Source organism: Drosophila montana, unplaced genomic scaffold, assembly GCF_035044405.1.
Source record: "Drosophila montana isolate Dmon_TW-CO22-7 unplaced genomic scaffold, ASM3504440v1 contig_1083_1, whole genome shotgun sequence".
NCBI classification, from domain to species: domain Eukaryota; kingdom Metazoa; phylum Arthropoda; class Insecta; order Diptera; family Drosophilidae; genus Drosophila; species Drosophila montana.
This window is the reverse complement of record NW_026996074.1, coordinates 28,450-44,575: the sequence shown is the minus strand read 5'-3', so window position 1 is coordinate 44,575 and position 16,126 is coordinate 28,450. Positions and strand designations below refer to the sequence as shown.

At 38.1% G+C, this 16,126-nt stretch overlaps 2 protein-coding genes across 4 annotated transcripts; one reads left to right on the top strand and one right to left on the bottom strand.

The window, feature by feature from the left end:
- The first annotated feature begins 242 nt into the window (after positions 1-242).
- Positions 243-15,803, top strand: Tk (Tachykinin). 2 transcript variants are annotated; one of them, XM_064687339.1, is made up of 4 exons: positions 243-426; positions 13,991-14,671; positions 14,938-15,151; positions 15,217-15,803. In XM_064687339.1, exons 2-4 carry the CDS (start codon positions 14,027-14,029, stop codon positions 15,228-15,230), a joined length of 873 nt encoding a protein of 290 aa, XP_064543409.1. In that variant the 5' UTR covers positions 243-426; positions 13,991-14,026; the 3' UTR covers positions 15,231-15,803. The 2 variants fall into 2 exon arrangements, with proteins under 2 accessions (XP_064543409.1, XP_064543485.1); XM_064687415.1 differs by having other exon boundaries at positions 305-320.
- Positions 4,086-10,246, bottom strand: Ect3 (Ectoderm-expressed 3). Of its 2 annotated transcripts, none has more exons than XM_064690971.1 (5): positions 10,056-10,246; positions 6,145-6,390; positions 5,859-6,073; positions 5,383-5,800; positions 4,086-5,225 (listed from the first exon to the last, which is right to left on the bottom strand). In XM_064690971.1, exons 2-5 carry the CDS (start codon positions 6,369-6,371, stop codon positions 4,163-4,165), a joined length of 1,923 nt encoding a protein of 640 aa, XP_064547041.1. In that variant the 5' UTR covers positions 6,372-6,390; positions 10,056-10,246; the 3' UTR covers positions 4,086-4,162. The 2 variants fall into 2 exon arrangements, with proteins under 2 accessions (XP_064547041.1, XP_064546964.1); XM_064690894.1 differs by having other exon boundaries at positions 6,145-6,387.
- Positions 15,804-16,126: the final 323 nt, after the last annotated feature.

Below are 16,126 nucleotides of genomic sequence, written 5' to 3'. Positions count from 1 at the left end.
CATACATATGCACGAGTCCCATGCCACTCAGTGAATAACACACACATACATGCACACTCTCATACAAGTTTCTATTCGACCAATTGTTGATATACACGAACAAGAACGCGGAAAGCGACAGCCGAGCGACTCACGAGCTGCTTCGTGCTTGTCGTTTCCTGTTCGCTGTGTGTGTGTGTGTCTAACGAAACGTATCCAGCTGTATGTGTGTGTGGTTGTACTTGTATTCTTCGTTGGCGGCCTGCGCCGAGCATTTATAAAGTCCATTGCCGCTTTGATCTGTCGCTCAGTTGTTGCATACTTCTCGGCGTGTTCGTTCGGTGCGTACCATAAAAAGAAAATTATAAAAAAATAAGTAGCTCACAAAGAGCTGTTAAAAACCACAAGGCACACAGTTGAAATTTTAAATTTTAACAATTTAAAATTGTAAGTGCATTGTTATATTTATTTTAAATACCAAGCATATTTCATAATTTGTGGAAGTACGAATTTATCTGAATTCCAATGTTGCAAAGTAGGACTGTAACAAAAATTAAGACATGTACAACAGTTTCTGACTTTTATCATAAATTATTTAAGTTGCCTGTTGGAATTGTTTTGTTACAGACAGTAACAGCATAAAACCGCATCTTGCCTTGTAACGAATTCGAAATCATTTAGATAATTACACAAAAAAGAAATAAGCTACAGACTGAATTTATTGCTCAGTTTGAGTGTCGCATTGAGTAAAAATGAATATTTACTGTTAAGTGTTAGTGAAGAAGCTCAAAAAGATTTTCAGCTTAACATTATCAATTGTTGACGCTTACTTGGGAAAAATAGAAATTCAAGAAATTAGTTCACTCTGCACGATTGCTTTCCATGAGGTGTGAGGTCAAGCAGAAAATGTTATATTGGTTCTGCTGGAAGACTTCAGTTTCTTAAATACTTGCTTCTTAAAAATCTACATATAAATATGTTTTAAATATAATTTTTTATAGGTATAAATATACATGTTTGGTTTCAAACGCACGAATATGTTCTAAATGCACGAATCATTTTAATAATAATTTTTTGAATTCAGGAATGATATTCTTAATGCGCACTAGACTGCGGAAATACTATTTAAAACTTCTTAAAGACAATGAATTAAATTCAATCATGTCCACCGAACTTACAATAATTAATATGTTTCTTAGTAATTGTTCACTTGTATCTTATCAAAATGTTTTGTGACTTTTCATATAGTTAGCAACTTGACATTTCAACGCCAGCCGGCGGCTAAAGCTAATAAAAACCTACATCAATGCGGAGATTTACTTGTGTCACGCATCGGCGGCTCGAAACCAACTAAAGCCACTCGCATCCGGTGTTGTGATATGGCACACGCATCACCATTTGGGGACAAAAGATTAAAATTCTGTAAAAACTACAAATGGGCAACATGGGGCGTCGCTTTAAAACAGCCGCTGGGCCATTACTTGTTTTATGTCAACTTGGACAGTCACAATTAGTATATAAATACGTACATGAGTAGCAAGTAGAACAAAATGTTTGTGCACAGCACTCTTACACACCTAAACCTACACAGGCTTTGTAAACATTTCAAAGTACTCGAGTTGCAGCTGCGCCTAAGAGATGCTTTAAAAAATAAATATCCGATGGTAAGCTGCGAGTGTGTGGACCATAGCGCGGTCTAATGAACCTGAACATCAAGTACAACAGGAATTGTAGAAACAGGTCTCATTACAGCAGCTGGATGGCTAGATCAATAAAAAGTTATTGATCCGGTGCAGATTTCTAACTTATACATTAATATTGAAATTTAAATTGCCTATAAATACAATTGGAACTCCAAAAATTTCGAATTCTAATATGTGTGCACAGTATAAAAGAAGGCAATGCATGCTTACACAAACAAGATCAGAACAACGGCAAAAATATTGTTCGGCGAATTTAATTCTTAGAGGGAAGACAAAAGAGTTTCGTCGCGCATTCTGATTTTACATACACATGCCATTGAGTAATAAATTTGTTTCGAAATATGAAAACTTTAATTTGTTTTCCGCAGTGTGCATCTTCCACAGCGTAACAGCTAGATTGGCCGAATTGTGATGGAATACTACTTCTAGAGATCGATCCAAAAATATTTTGCCCACGCCGTTTTGGGCAGTGGAAAATAGAAAAAATCGATTTTTCTTAATAAATTTTACGGATAGCATGTTTTAAGCTTTTAGCAAACTGTGGAAGAAATTTGACAATCTGCATTAATTCAAATTAAAAAATCAAAATAAGATTCATGAACTTAACCTAGAGGTGAGACGTTAATTCGAACAGCCTGCAATTTTCTTTGGATGTGCAGCTCATTATGCATTAAACATTTTAGCCAATAGGTCATTAAGGATCATGAATTGAACGTTAAGTAGTTTAAATTAATCAGTATTGGCAGCATGGTATTTTCTTTTTTTATACCCTGAACCCATTGCAAATGGGTAAAAAGGGTTTAATGTATTTGTGCAAATGTATGTAACAGGCAGAAGGAAGCATCTCCGACCCCATAAAGTATAAACATTCTTGATCAGCATCAACAGCCGAGTCGATTTAGCCATGTCCGTCTATCTGTCCGTCCGTCCGCCCGTCCGCCCGTCCGTCTGTCCGTATGTATGAACGCAAAGATCTCAGAAATTATAAGAGCTGGAGACTTGAAATTTTAGCTGTAGGTCCTCCTAGTCCCCGCGCAGTTTGTTTCCGATATTCGATAACTTGCCCCGTTTCCATGTAATCGATAAAAAATCGATATCGAAGTCCTGTTTTTTGCGCAATTTTGGTAAATTATAAAAGCTAGAGTCGCCAAACTTGACATGTAGCTTCTTGAATATATATATATGAAGTATCTTTCATTTTATAGCTATCCCCACCTCCCCGCTACCACCACAAAGCTCTAAATCATTTTATTAAACCAACTTGTATTGCCTACCTAATTAGGCCACAATTTAAATGCAATTGTCATTTTGAGAATACACGAATATTTTATAGTACAATAAGATCTACTACTGAAAATGTCATCAAGACCGGTTAAGAAACACGAAAGAAAATGTGTTTTGGCCTGCAAACACGTGCAGCAGCAAGCGCCAATTCCAAGAATTTCTGTATACATGTCAGATCATTGCAATTGCGATTGTATTGTTTTCTGTGCTGCTATTTTAATTCTTTTTTTTCTCACTAAGACTTAATTATTGGTGTGGCGATTGAGTAGAGGCGGCGGAAAGTAGCGCGGTTAGTTACGAGTTTTTTTTTTTATATTATCTTTATTACTACTAAAGCAAACGAGTGTGAGCTGCATTTGGTGTTGGAATAAGAGGGTTCAGGCAAAGACAATATAAACACTAAGATGAGTAACGCCATACAACAAAATGCTACTATGCAGCTTGCTTTTTTGAAAATTGAGAACGAAAACAAAATCAGTATCAATGCGCTCTCACAGCCGAAAGAGCGAAAAGCTAAAAATAGAATGTATTCTGCGCTTCGGCTCTATGAGAGCCGTGCAAGCAATTATGTTTGCATGTGTGTTAGTATACATACATATAGCATATTTGAATGTGTTGTTATTCACATCTCTGGCTTTAGCTGGCAAAGAAATCAATTTTGTTAGTTTTCTACCGCTGATTATGCACCTATCCCAGCCAGTCGGCAGGCATGTCGTGCAAAAACTCAAACGCCAGATGAAACGCCAGGACGCATGCAAATGTATTTTTTAAAATCGGTTCAATGCGTTTTCAATTTAATGGGTCTATCATAATATATTAAGTCTATGGATCTGGCGTCAATATCAAAAAGGCAACTACGAACAAATATATTTCTATAGACCCACATTTTAACCAGGGCGCTATAACTAACGAGCGAAGACGGCGAATTTGAACTTCTGCCGACTTTGGTTCACCAGCCTCTGCGCTGCTGTAGACTTCAATCATTTGGGATTAATTTGGGAAGGCGTGTCGCCTTTGCCGCGCATAAAGGTCACATGTGTAGCTGTTTTTGTTACTGCTGCTGCTGTAATGAGTCTTTTAGTAGCAGGCTTACAAAGGAAAAAAGGAGCCATCACCAGATTTTTATGCCTTACAAAAAAAATTATTTTGAAAAATTTACATATGTCATATATCATTATGTACTATTGTTGTATAAGCTAATTTACTCTGCTATTCAAAATGGGCGTATCGCGAAACTGCAGCTCCATATTAGTGGGCGTCTGTTGGTATTCCACCAGGATCAAACGGTTCCCGCCCACTTTTAGTACTGCGGCGGGCACATATAGTGTTATTTGCGGGCCAACCAGAGGCCAGTAGCGGCCCAGATTCTCGCCGTTCAGAAAGACAATACCTTTTCCCCAGCCGGACATATCCAGGTATGTGTCCGCCAGCTGATCGGCGCTGTCGATGGTTAACCTGCCGTAGTAGATAGCTGGTCCATTGCGTAGTATCGTCTTCAGTTTTCTGATCTCTTGAAAGCCAACTTTTGCCGCTTCAGTCGACTGGGTTATGAGAGCTTCTAGGTTTTCGTACGATTCCAGCGGATACTTAGTCATGTTCCAGCTGGTCAATATCTGCTTGTCCAGGCGCACATCCTTCGTGAGGCCCTTGAAGTCATTTAGCTGCCTTCCATAGTTAAGGCGTCCCTGATTCTCTACCAGAATCTGTAAGTGCCTACCCGAGCTAGCACTTAGTGGCAAATCAAAAATGGGCGTCTCTCGCGCCAGTATGCCCACAAATTCATTGTCCACATAGACGTAGCCACGGTCCGCCAGGCCGCGCACATGCAACACACTCGGATCCCGTTTAAACTGCGCGGGCAACCAAGATTCATACAGTACCAGGCCAGAGTATTGGTTCAGGGCCTCAAACGTTTTTGGGTTCGTAGAGCGCACAACGCCCGTACTGAGTTTTTCTCGACCCTCTCTGGAGAACAGCGTACAGCAGCTGAGCAGCCTGACAATGCCGTAGGCCCGTTTTGGCACCGGCTGCGGCACTGGCACATCCGGCAGTGGTAAATACCTGCCAATAATGTGGCGTAGTGCCATGTACTTGGGCGTGGGATCACCCGCTTCTGTCATGGGCGCGTCGTAATCATAGCTGGTTATGTCTGCTATATAGTTACCAGGTCCGTTGTCATTGGCGCCTGCCGTAAAACCAAAATTGGTACCACCATAAAACATGTAGAAATTCACACTGGCGCCACTCTCTAGCATATTACTGAAAGTATAGTGTAAATAATTTTCAATTAATGTTTTTCGAATGTTTCAATCAAGGCTGAGCAATTAGAAGAACTATTAAGATAATTGAGTACACAATCATTAGAAAATCTGCTTTCGTAATTATTGAACCTGCCAATAGTCTTAATACCACTTACATGAATGTTCCCGTTATTGCCTCAGTGCTCACATTGGCCATAGGCTCTGTCCAGTGTGTCAGCCAGCCGGGATAGTACTCGGCATTTACTAGTGGACCTTTAGGCTCGTACTGTCGCAGTTTGCTCCAGATGTCCTTGAGATTTGTCGTGGCTCCAAAATCCATCGTAGCCAAAACATTCTGAATCTTGCCGCAACGCAGCACGGTGGGTCCATCGTTGGTAAACAGCACGGCATTATCCTTAACATGGCTCTGGGTCTCGTCGCGCAACCAGCTGCGATAATTTAGGTCGCAAGCAAAGTACGAACCATACTCGTTCTCGACCTGAACCATGATAATGGGTCCACCGTTGCCATAAAGATAAGGCACAACGCGTGCCATTAGCTGGGCATACCATATGCGCACCTCACTAAGGTAGTCTGCAGAGAGGGAATTGGGTTAGGTTTTGTAGGTTGGGTATTTTGCCGGGGAACCTACTAATGTCGGCTGTGCGCAGTTGTATGCCAGGAAACTTGTTCAGAAGCCAGTATGGAAAGCCGCCCATATCGCGCTCAGCACAAATATAGGGACCTGGACGCAGTATCACCAACAAGTCCTCGTCGACAGCCAGACGTATAAAGCGTTCCAAGTCTGCAATGCCATTCCAAACGTAGACGCCGTCGCGCGGATTGTGTAGTGACCATTCTACGTATCTTTTTGGATGGACAAAATTATATTTAATTTAATATTCAACCTGCAGGACAGTTGCCATGTTTGAACTTACGTAGTAACTGCGTTGAGACCAGCGGCACGCATTGTTCTCAAGTGCCTCGACCAGGTATCAGGATGAGCCCGAAAATAGTGAAAGGAGCCGGATATGAAGCGAAATGGCTGTCCATCCTTTAGAAACCGATCATTCTCATAGTCCACAATGAAGGTGCGACTGCTGCTGCCGATTTCAGCAATTGAAACCAATGCCAATATGATCACTAAACCATAGTAGAAATTCATTCTGACCAGGCGAATTCTGCTTTGAAAAAATAAACATACAACGCACTTATTAAATTATCTATACCCCGATTAACTATCGACACACAACTGCGCTACAATTTGTACGCCATATTGAAGGGTGATTATTTGGTGATTAGTTGGACCAGTAGAAAACAATGGTTAAACGAAGCTAAGCCTGAGTATGCATTAGATATACCACAAAGTTGGAAAAAGATTAAGTGCTTTATAGTTTTCAAGTAAGACAACAACTCTGAATGGCAGTTACTTCGGGGAAATATCAGCTGAAATCTGTGTTCTATAAATATCAATAAGATCCACCTGAATTACTAAAGAGCAAATAAAATAGATGGCAAACATTATTGAACATTAATTTATCATTTTTTTGTAGCAAGAATCAACGGGGATAATTATAAAAAAAGGCTATTACGAGGCAATTATGTATATTTTAATACTAAAGAGTTAATTAATATATTATGATTTAAATTCTACTTTTATGTATATAGTCGTCTAACAGCTTTAATTTATATTTAATCACTTGGAATAGTTTGGTGCTCTTAACCTATTTGCTCAGCCCGACTAAATTACAAAGCATAAATATACCTGGCGGTTGTTCCATATTAGACTACTGCAATACTGCAGGAAACGAATGCTACTTCCCTTTGTGCGAATTTTCCTTATCATATCACATCCGAGGCCACGACACTCATCTTGCTGCTGCCGGAAACAAAATCGGCCAGCTTCCTATAACATATTCACTAGCAATCTAGTAAAATCTTCGGCCACCGCAAACAGCTTAGCTGGGATGAGTTGAGATGCCTCAATTCAAGTTCATGGTTCAATTATTTAGTTGGCATTTTTGGCGTGTGTCAGCAGTGCCTCTTCCCTCACCGACTGACTGACCGACTAATTGACTGACAGCTAACTGAACAAATCTCTGTTTGTTCTGCTTATAAAATCAACTAATTTAATGCGGAGCCTCGGTGGATTAATCAATTATAAATTAATGCGGTTTTGTTTGGCCAATAACTTTTGCCAAAACTTTAGCATTTTCAGCATTCATTTTATGCGCACTCACATTTCATATTTGTATACCCTAAACTTAATGAAAATGTGTATGTAAAAAGGGTACAATGGTTTTGTGCAGAAGGAAGCCTATCCGACCCCATAAAGTATAATATATACATATATTCTTGGTCAGCATAAATACCCGATTCGATCTACTCATATTTTCTGTCTGTATGTTTAGCGTGCGCCTGTCCGTATGTTTGAGCGCGTCCATCTCAAAACCTATAAGAGCTAGAGACTTGCATATTTAAGGAAGATCCTTCCTGTGTAAAAGTTTGTTTCAAAACATGAAAACATTTTGCCTTGTATACGATACTGATATCGGGTTTTTGAAAATTTCTCGCAGGTTTTATGAGGCAGGGTCACTGAACATGCCTTGTAATTGCTCGTGAAGTATAATTATATAGACGTTGCGGCTAGTAGTTGCTAGTCGGGCACTTTCGAATAGAGCCCTCTTACTTGTTTTTATTTATCTATTTGCTGTTCACAACGCCATGGGCCTTATTAATGCGCTGATACAGGTGTTCGAAAATTATAATGAAATGTTTCTTAAGCGCAGTTCTGCTAGTTCCCAAACTAGTTCTTATCGTGTAGTGACATATTGCCCACTTAAAGCCAGATTATGTATGTAAGTGTGTGATCTACCTCACGATTTACATTTGCTTATGCTTCATGCACCGTTTTGATATGTGACCATTATTTCATTTCTGTTTTGCTTCATCAAACTGGTGAATAAAGTAATAAGTAAAAAAGAAAAGAGATTGTTCGGCAAGCTGAAGATGATATAATATTGTGAACCAAAGGCACACATTCGTATGCATTATGATCATTGGAGTTAAATGATATAGTAATACATAAAGCTCGCCAAAAATGTTAGAAGTATAATAAATCTTGCAATCGACGAGTTTATTTTTTTTTTTAAATATTTCTCTACATAATTTTGTACTACAGGGTATAAATATGATATATACATACATTGTCCCATTAAGGTAGCATTAAAACTAAGAAGCACGTCGTCTCTGGTATTGATTCAATATACTAATAGATATATAATTTAACATGTTAGGAAAAATTAAAAAATTGTCTCGAGGCTTCTATTCGAAACCGGTGTCTATTTAGGAATGTTTGATGGTATTTCAATATAATTCTCAAGTGAAAGTAGAATTTTCTATGTGAATGTTATGTAAAAAATACTGTTAAAATGAAAACAAGAGGCTCTTTCCCCTATTGGGACTCGAACTCGTAACTGACCACACTACTTGGCACCGCCTCTACTCAACAGCTACACCAACAACTCATTGTTGATGAAAAAAAACAAAGTACATACATACAGAACAAAATACAATTCAATCGCAGTTGCAATGTTTTTGTGAGAATTAAATAAAGACGCGCATGAAAGTGTGTGTATACATATACATAGACATAAATTCCTCCAAGTTTCGCTAGCTGCCGCAAACACGTGTCAATATTAGCACACGTTTTCTTCAATAACTTCTGGGTTTCTTAACCGAACTTGATGAAACAGTAGATCTTATTGTGCTATATAATGTTTGGAAATATAAATATATATTGGTGGGTAGTTGCTTTAAAATACTATGTATTCGTATGCTATTCAAGAAGCTAATGTCTATTTTGGTGACTCTAGCCGTTAAAACCAAAGAAATTTTCTAAAAAAAATAACAGGATTTCGTTATCGATTTTTGCTTGGAAACGGGGCAAGTTATCGATTACCGGAAAAAAATTCGTACTGCGCGGGCACTAAGAGGAACTACGTTTAAAACCTCATAGTTTCTCTTGCTCTCATAGTTTCTGAAATCCTTGCATTCATACATACGGAGGGACGGACGGACAGACGGACATGCCTATATAGACTCGGCTATTGATGCTGATCAAGAAAACATATACTTTATGGGAGATGCCTGTTACGTGCATAAGCACAAATTCCTTATACCCTTTTTACCCATTTGTAATGGGTTCCAAAGGTTCAGGGTATAAATAAAAAACAACCTGATATATTGTATCAAAGCTAATATAATGCGTGTTCTTAATTGAATGTGAATTAAATGATGTGTGAATTCCCGGCCCTGAACTTGGATGAGTGCCGCAGACCTTCCAAAATTGAGGCAATCACTAAAACGATTTGTCCATATATGCATTTATTTACTCGTACATACCCACATACCCATACATATATCTACATATGTACATCATATACCCGCAGTCAAAACGGAATTCGTAAAATGTAATTTATATAGGCAAGAACAACGAAATCTGTGGCATATCTTTAATGTTATTCTTCGTTAAGCAATCGCACAACATGAGACAGGCATTTTAAACATTTGACCCAATTCAATTATTTTGCATGCCTGAGCGCAAGTACAAGCCCAAGCCCATGCCCGTGTTCCCGGAGAGTTACCTGAGAAATTTGATTATTTTAATTTGTTTTAGACTAGCCCATTGTTCTTATTTTTGCTGAGCTCAGCTAAATAACACATAGAATTCTATGAAAAGCATTAGCTAAGCAATACGCTTACTCTCATTCAGCAGGTCAGCAGGGTTCGACTGAGAGTTCCAAGAAGATAGCAGTACTTGCTTCTTTGTCACATTTTCGATGCTCACCTGGTCCTCAGCGTGGAACGCCTTTATCTGCTTGTCAGTCACGATTTTTGGTCTAGGATAATTATATATACACAGCTAATGGATCTAGATCCGTATGTACATTTGTAAATATGTAATTATCTCTTATGAACACTGTGCACGTTTCATTTAGTTAATTCACAGCTGGAGCAAGCCGTGCGTCTCGCTTCAAAGCTAAACTCAAACTGAACGATCGCCAGCTACGAACTGTTGATAAGTGCATCTAAGCACGCGGCGAGAACGATTCTTGAATCATTTATGTATGCTTTATGTGGGCATTTGTGCATATGCAGCACTTTTCACATGGGCAAAGAACTTTTATAACTTCCTCGATTAAAACACATCTTGAGCAATTTAAATAACACAATTTTCTGGTATAAATCAATCTTGTCATTTTTGATTATTCATAATTTCTAATTTATGATATATTCACATATTTGTACATATTACTGTATATATTGAAATGTCCAAGGGGCTGAACACAAACAAAAAATTACTATCGGTGGTTTACTTAATGGCTTGAGTCTCATGCCCTGGCTTTGATTTGGATTTTTTACGCGCTAAATTTGATCTACCAAATATTATTAAACAAGTGCGTTTGTTAAGTATCGCTTAAAAGACAGAACTTAAATTTTGAAAAAATATGCTTCAGTATGGATTTAAGCTCTTTTGTTTTTAAACGGGTTTGGTTAAAGATTCTCTTTATGACTAAAAAAATTCTAATCGGGCTCGAAGACTAACGGGATAACAACAGTTTGTAGCAAAGGATAAAACAATTAATATACAAATAGGTTGCTTCTAATATAAATAATAATAATAAATATAACGAGAATGAAGGGCTATCTTCGGTACGCCGAAGATTTAATACCCTTACAGACCCAACCTTTTCTTTAAGCTCATAGTGCTTTGCCCGTATCAAAGAAGCACAGGGAAAATAGATAATGCCGACTATTGATAAGATATCTTGAAAAACAATAAGTTTTTCATATGACTTAATATTATACCGATCGTTCCAATGGAAGCTATATGATGTAGTGGTATATATATATATGTATATATACTTTTCAAGGTCGGAGATGTCTTCTTCTACACATTTAACGACAAAATTATAATACCCTCTGCAAGGGTATACAAATATAAAACAGAAGTTACCCTAACACCTGGTCATTTGGTTGCACATTGTAATAACTCATTATAATCTTAATTAAATAAATGTTCTGTATTTAAAACTTCTAGTATATACCATCCACAATCTTAACCAAAATTTTTATTTCAAACATGCTTCAAAAAATGTGAATCGGTAAACAAATTACAATAACATAAGCAATCTAAAGCTATGCGGCAGAAATAATAATCAAATGTTTGTTTAAAATATAGCTGCCTGTATATGGAAAATAGGCTCGAAATACAATCCTTTGAATGTCAAAGGCCCATATGTTTGTTAATAGGCTCCTTTTGTTCTTGGTGAATGCGACCAATGGCTAAAATATACAACTCTGGCTTACATGAATGTGAAACATGATTTGAATTGGGCTACAGCTGCACGGGCTATAAAAAGAGGTATGGGCAGACTTCATATTCTATGCATTAACTGTTGCCCAAAAACACGTTTTTCGACCCCCATCTCCTGGTTTGTTGTTTTTGCTGGAGCTGCGCGAGATATGCAAAAAGGGCGATGACGAGATGCAGCCGCAGGCAAACTGAAAATGGAGCGACCAATTGCTCAAAAAATGAATTTTCTATTCCGTTTTGTTCTATTATTTATTTCGTACGCGTGTTCCTTTTATTGTTGTTGTAGTGGGTCGACTTCTGAGTTAATGGGCCTTTATTGCCCGCACAGATACATAAATAAACACATGTACACAAAGATATCCGTGGCACGTTCTGGGCGATGTTTTGGCCAAAATGTAAATCTCGCACTGCGACGCCTTTCGCTTCTTTAATACTCACACGAACGTTCGACCGTTGGCCTTTTGGCAGTTTAAAGTGTCCGCTGGGGCTGCACAAAGCAAACACAAATCTACACATACATAGACAATTAGGCAGGCAGGCACTCACATTACACCCACCTACATGTTAACAGCTTAGCTTAAGGCCACCCACATTATGCATACGCTTCGTGGGCGGCACATGTGAGGACTGTATACTGGCCCTGTTTCTAAGCCATTGTTCGACTGCTGCCTGTTGTCACTTTTATGTCATGATGAAGAGCCTTGAGGGGCGGCGCCTCAAAAACAGGAAGCTACACTTTCCTGCTTGCTAATTTTGCGCCAGAAACTTTGGGCTTAAAAATAATAGTTGGATTCGCTCTCTGCCTGTGCGACCCGTCTGATACTTTGACATTTTCCATCGCCACTTCTGTTATGTTTAGTATTTAAAAACTTTCAGCATTTGGTACTTAAACATAGAGCCAACAAAACCAAAACCACACACAGACGTCAAACGGGCTTAGCTAGGCCCGCGACCTGTTGATTACCGCAAATTTAACATCAATTCAATTCAAATGCATTTTTGCGTGCAATTCAATTGCCACTTGTCGCCTGGTCTATGGCCTGGAACTTCTTTTCGCCGACAGTGGCAATCAATTGAATTACATGTCTCCAGCTTCCTGTGCGCGCATCGTTAGTGCTATCATACCCTTATTGTAGGCAGCTCTAAAAGGCATATAAATTTAATTTTATTGAATGATATTGTAGTAAAACATTAAAAATAAAAGACGTTTTTTTAAACAATTTATTATAATATTAAATAATTTAAGAATTTTGTTATTGCAAAATAAGATGGTCGCGATTTTAATTTTTATATATTTCATAATGAATATACTCAGTATTTATACTATTAACTTTTGTTGCAGTATCAGAGGCAAATCTAGTTCATGTTCAGTTATGTAAAAAAAAGGCATCCTGTAGTCGATCCCTCATTTGTTCTTGCTGGTTTACCACCAGTTGCCTTGCTGGCTGCTGGATATGTATAGCCTTCTTATCGAGAGTGCGCCTCAGACATTGCTAGCGCATTTGCATGGCAATTTTACTTAACGAGAGGGAGAGCATAATCAATGACAAGCAATAGACGCACTGCAGCAGAGGCAACCCATTTCAGCCCCAAGGTGGCTCCGCTTGTGCGGTCTGCAAATATTTGCTTATGCGACTATAAATTGTAACAACAGCAGTTGGCTTTTTGTACCAATTGCAATTGAAACATGTATTCCAGTCTAACATTTATATGAAACCTAGGTGGATTCCCGAGCGAACAACGAACAAAATAAGGTCAAGAAGACGCAGCTCAACGTGTTTCATAAACAAAGTATATAATGTCATTTTTTTTTACACCTCCTCTTTTAATATAATATTATCATTTTATATTATTAATAATAAGTACGTGTAGGTACGGCCAAATATAATTTGGGCACAATTAATATCCAATTTTCACACATACATATTTCAAAACGCGTTGATCAGTTCCCTACTTTTGAATATTAGCTTTGGTGCAAAAAGAAAATATATTAGGAATAGAATAAAATTCGATTTGTGACAATGCAGAGTACACAACAAATCATTAAATTAACCTACGCAATTACAATTCTACAATTCAGACTTATTTTGTTTAAAACGTCGATTTGTGCAGTCACATTTTATAAATACAATGAAGAACTAGCAACAAGTGCACACGTCCGCAAATCATATATTTTGATTTAATTTATATACTACTCTGTCTAATTACCCATTTTCAATGTGGCAAAATGGTTATGTGCAAAGGGGCACAACGGGCAGTAGGTACATACATACATATTGATACCATCCCTGTTTTAGACTTGGGCTTTGGTATTTAAAATAATTCAGATGCCATATTTATAAATTGTAGTGGCATTTTATATTTTTCAAAACTTTTGCGCCATCTTGCGGTCGTTAATTTTGTAGCACCTGCCTAAAAGCACGCAACAGAAATTTTAAGCAATGCTTAATCAGCAACTGTTAGTGGTGCTGTTGCTAACAGCTGCCGCAGTTGCGAGCAGCGATGTTGAAGCCGAGGCAGAGGACGTTGACGCTAGCACCATTAGCACATCAGCGCCTGGAGCAGAGCAACAACCACGAAATATGGTAAAACGAGCTCCGACTTTAAGCTTTATTGGCATGAGAGGTAAAAAGGATCAGGAGCCACCAGCAGATGACAATTGGTTAGGCCCCGATCCCTTGGACTACACTGAAGATGATGCGGGCAACTTTTACAACGAAAACATGCGTAGACTAAAGAAAGCTCCGTTAGCCTTTGTTGGCTTGCGCGGTAAGAAATTTACGCCGAATAACAATCGCCTGCATGATTTACTGCAGCAGATGGAGGAGGACCGACTGCGGGAGAATCTGCTGCAGGATTTCCTTAAGCATCTTGCTATTGATGGTAGCGATGTGGCCAAGCGAGCGCCTACCGGATTTACTGGTATGCGGGGCAAGCGTCCATCGATGGCTGAAAACGATGCTGCTGAGGATGAGGAAGATGCAATGGAGCTTCTTGCAAAAAGAGCACCTGTCAATTCGTTTGTAGGCGTGCGCGGTAAAAAGGATGTATCACATCAACATTACAAGCGGGCGGCTCTGTCAGAGGTAAGCCAATTACGTAAAACTACAGATGAGCGCGAGACAAAAAATACAATGCATACAATACAAAAAATACAATGCAATAAAGTTTATACTATATTTTATTAAAACACAATATGGAGAAAAAGCCAGATTTTTGTTTTCATCATAATTTGAATATTTTTGTCACTTCTGTATTCTTTAACTTATAAACGAATATATTTTGTCACGCACTTATCTTAAACTCTTAATTAATTTTAAATGAAAACATTTATGGAACTAACCATGCCCAGTTGTGGCGCAAAATCTTTAAAAGGGCATACGATGTGCGTGGAAAGAAGCAACGGTACGCGGACTTTAACAGTAAATTTGTAGCTGTGCGTGGCAAGAAAAGCAATGTGGAGGATGGAACCGGCTTAGAACAGAATGCAATGCGGCCCTGGGTCTATCTCATTAGCGGAAAAAGGGCGCCAAGCGGCTTCCTTGGCATGAGGGGCAAACGTCCCGGTAAGTAGACAAGTAATCTGTTGAACTAGGCAATCGTCCTATACATAAACCTCTGTCTATTGCAGCACTTGCTGAGTAAGCGGAACTGCTGGCACAGATTGGCGAGCGTTTTCCTCATTAAGTTTGGACGAATGACACACGGAAGTTCCTTTTAAACTAGACAAAGAAAATGTTATAAATAATCACTGGGCTGGAGATTATTTAAAACATAAGCACACACACACATACACACACTCACACATAGAAAAGATTTTGTCTGTTTCGTTATAATGTAAAATTAACGAAACGTAATGCGATGTAAATCTAATTAAAATCGCATATTAGCCTCATGGGGTACATGAAAATAATCATTCGCATATCTACTTGTAAACAAGTTAATCTATATTAAACTTGAATAGGTACTTCATGTACCTAATATAGATTTTTCAGATTCCATTTTGTGAACACACACACACACAGACAAAGCTATGTATGTAAGTGAAAGCGACATATTAATTTATTGGCAATAAATTATAACAACGGTAATTTAAACGATAACAAAATAAACTTAAAGAATATATATATATATACCTACATATATAGCGCAAATGTTCAATTGATTATTCTAAATATTGGTACATAAATAAAAACTACTTATTATTAACTATTCTAATCATAATTGGTAATTTCTAAAAGCGCAAATGTTACACTTTTGTTTTAATGAAAATGAAATGAAATATTTTCATTTTTGGAAAATTCTTGCGTAAGTCATAATCTTTGCAATTCAAACAAAATTTGAAAAGATTTTGGATCAGCTACCGACAAGCCTCATCGAAATCTGAACGAGGTCAAATCTTAATATGTAAAACACTCTGTTATCAGCTGTGACAACTAACAAGCAATACACAATGATCGGACACGTCTATAAGTAACAAACAAGTAAAGGTTTTCTGATGTTCGAATAGGTGATACCAAATACAAAGATCTACTAAAATA

Excerpts from the sequence above, each read along its gene's own strand:
- Ect3 (XM_064690971.1), bottom strand. The coding sequence starts at position 6,371 with ATGAATTTCTACTATGGTTTAGTGATCATATTGGCATTGGTTTCAATT. Across the intron at positions 6,074-6,144 it reads GGTCTCAACGCAGTTACTAC|ATACGTAGAATGGTCACTAC; the intron begins GTAAGTTCAAAC and ends CCATCCAAAAAG. Across the intron at positions 5,226-5,382 it reads GCAATAACGGGAACATTCAT|TAATATGCTAGAGAGTGGCG; the intron begins GTAAGTGGTATT and ends CTATACTTTCAG.
- Tk (XM_064687339.1), top strand. The coding sequence starts at position 14,027 with ATGCTTAATCAGCAACTGTTAGTGGTGCTGTTGCTAACAGCTGCCGCA. Across the intron at positions 14,672-14,937 it reads AGCGGGCGGCTCTGTCAGAG|TTGTGGCGCAAAATCTTTAA; the intron begins GTAAGCCAATTA and ends AACCATGCCCAG.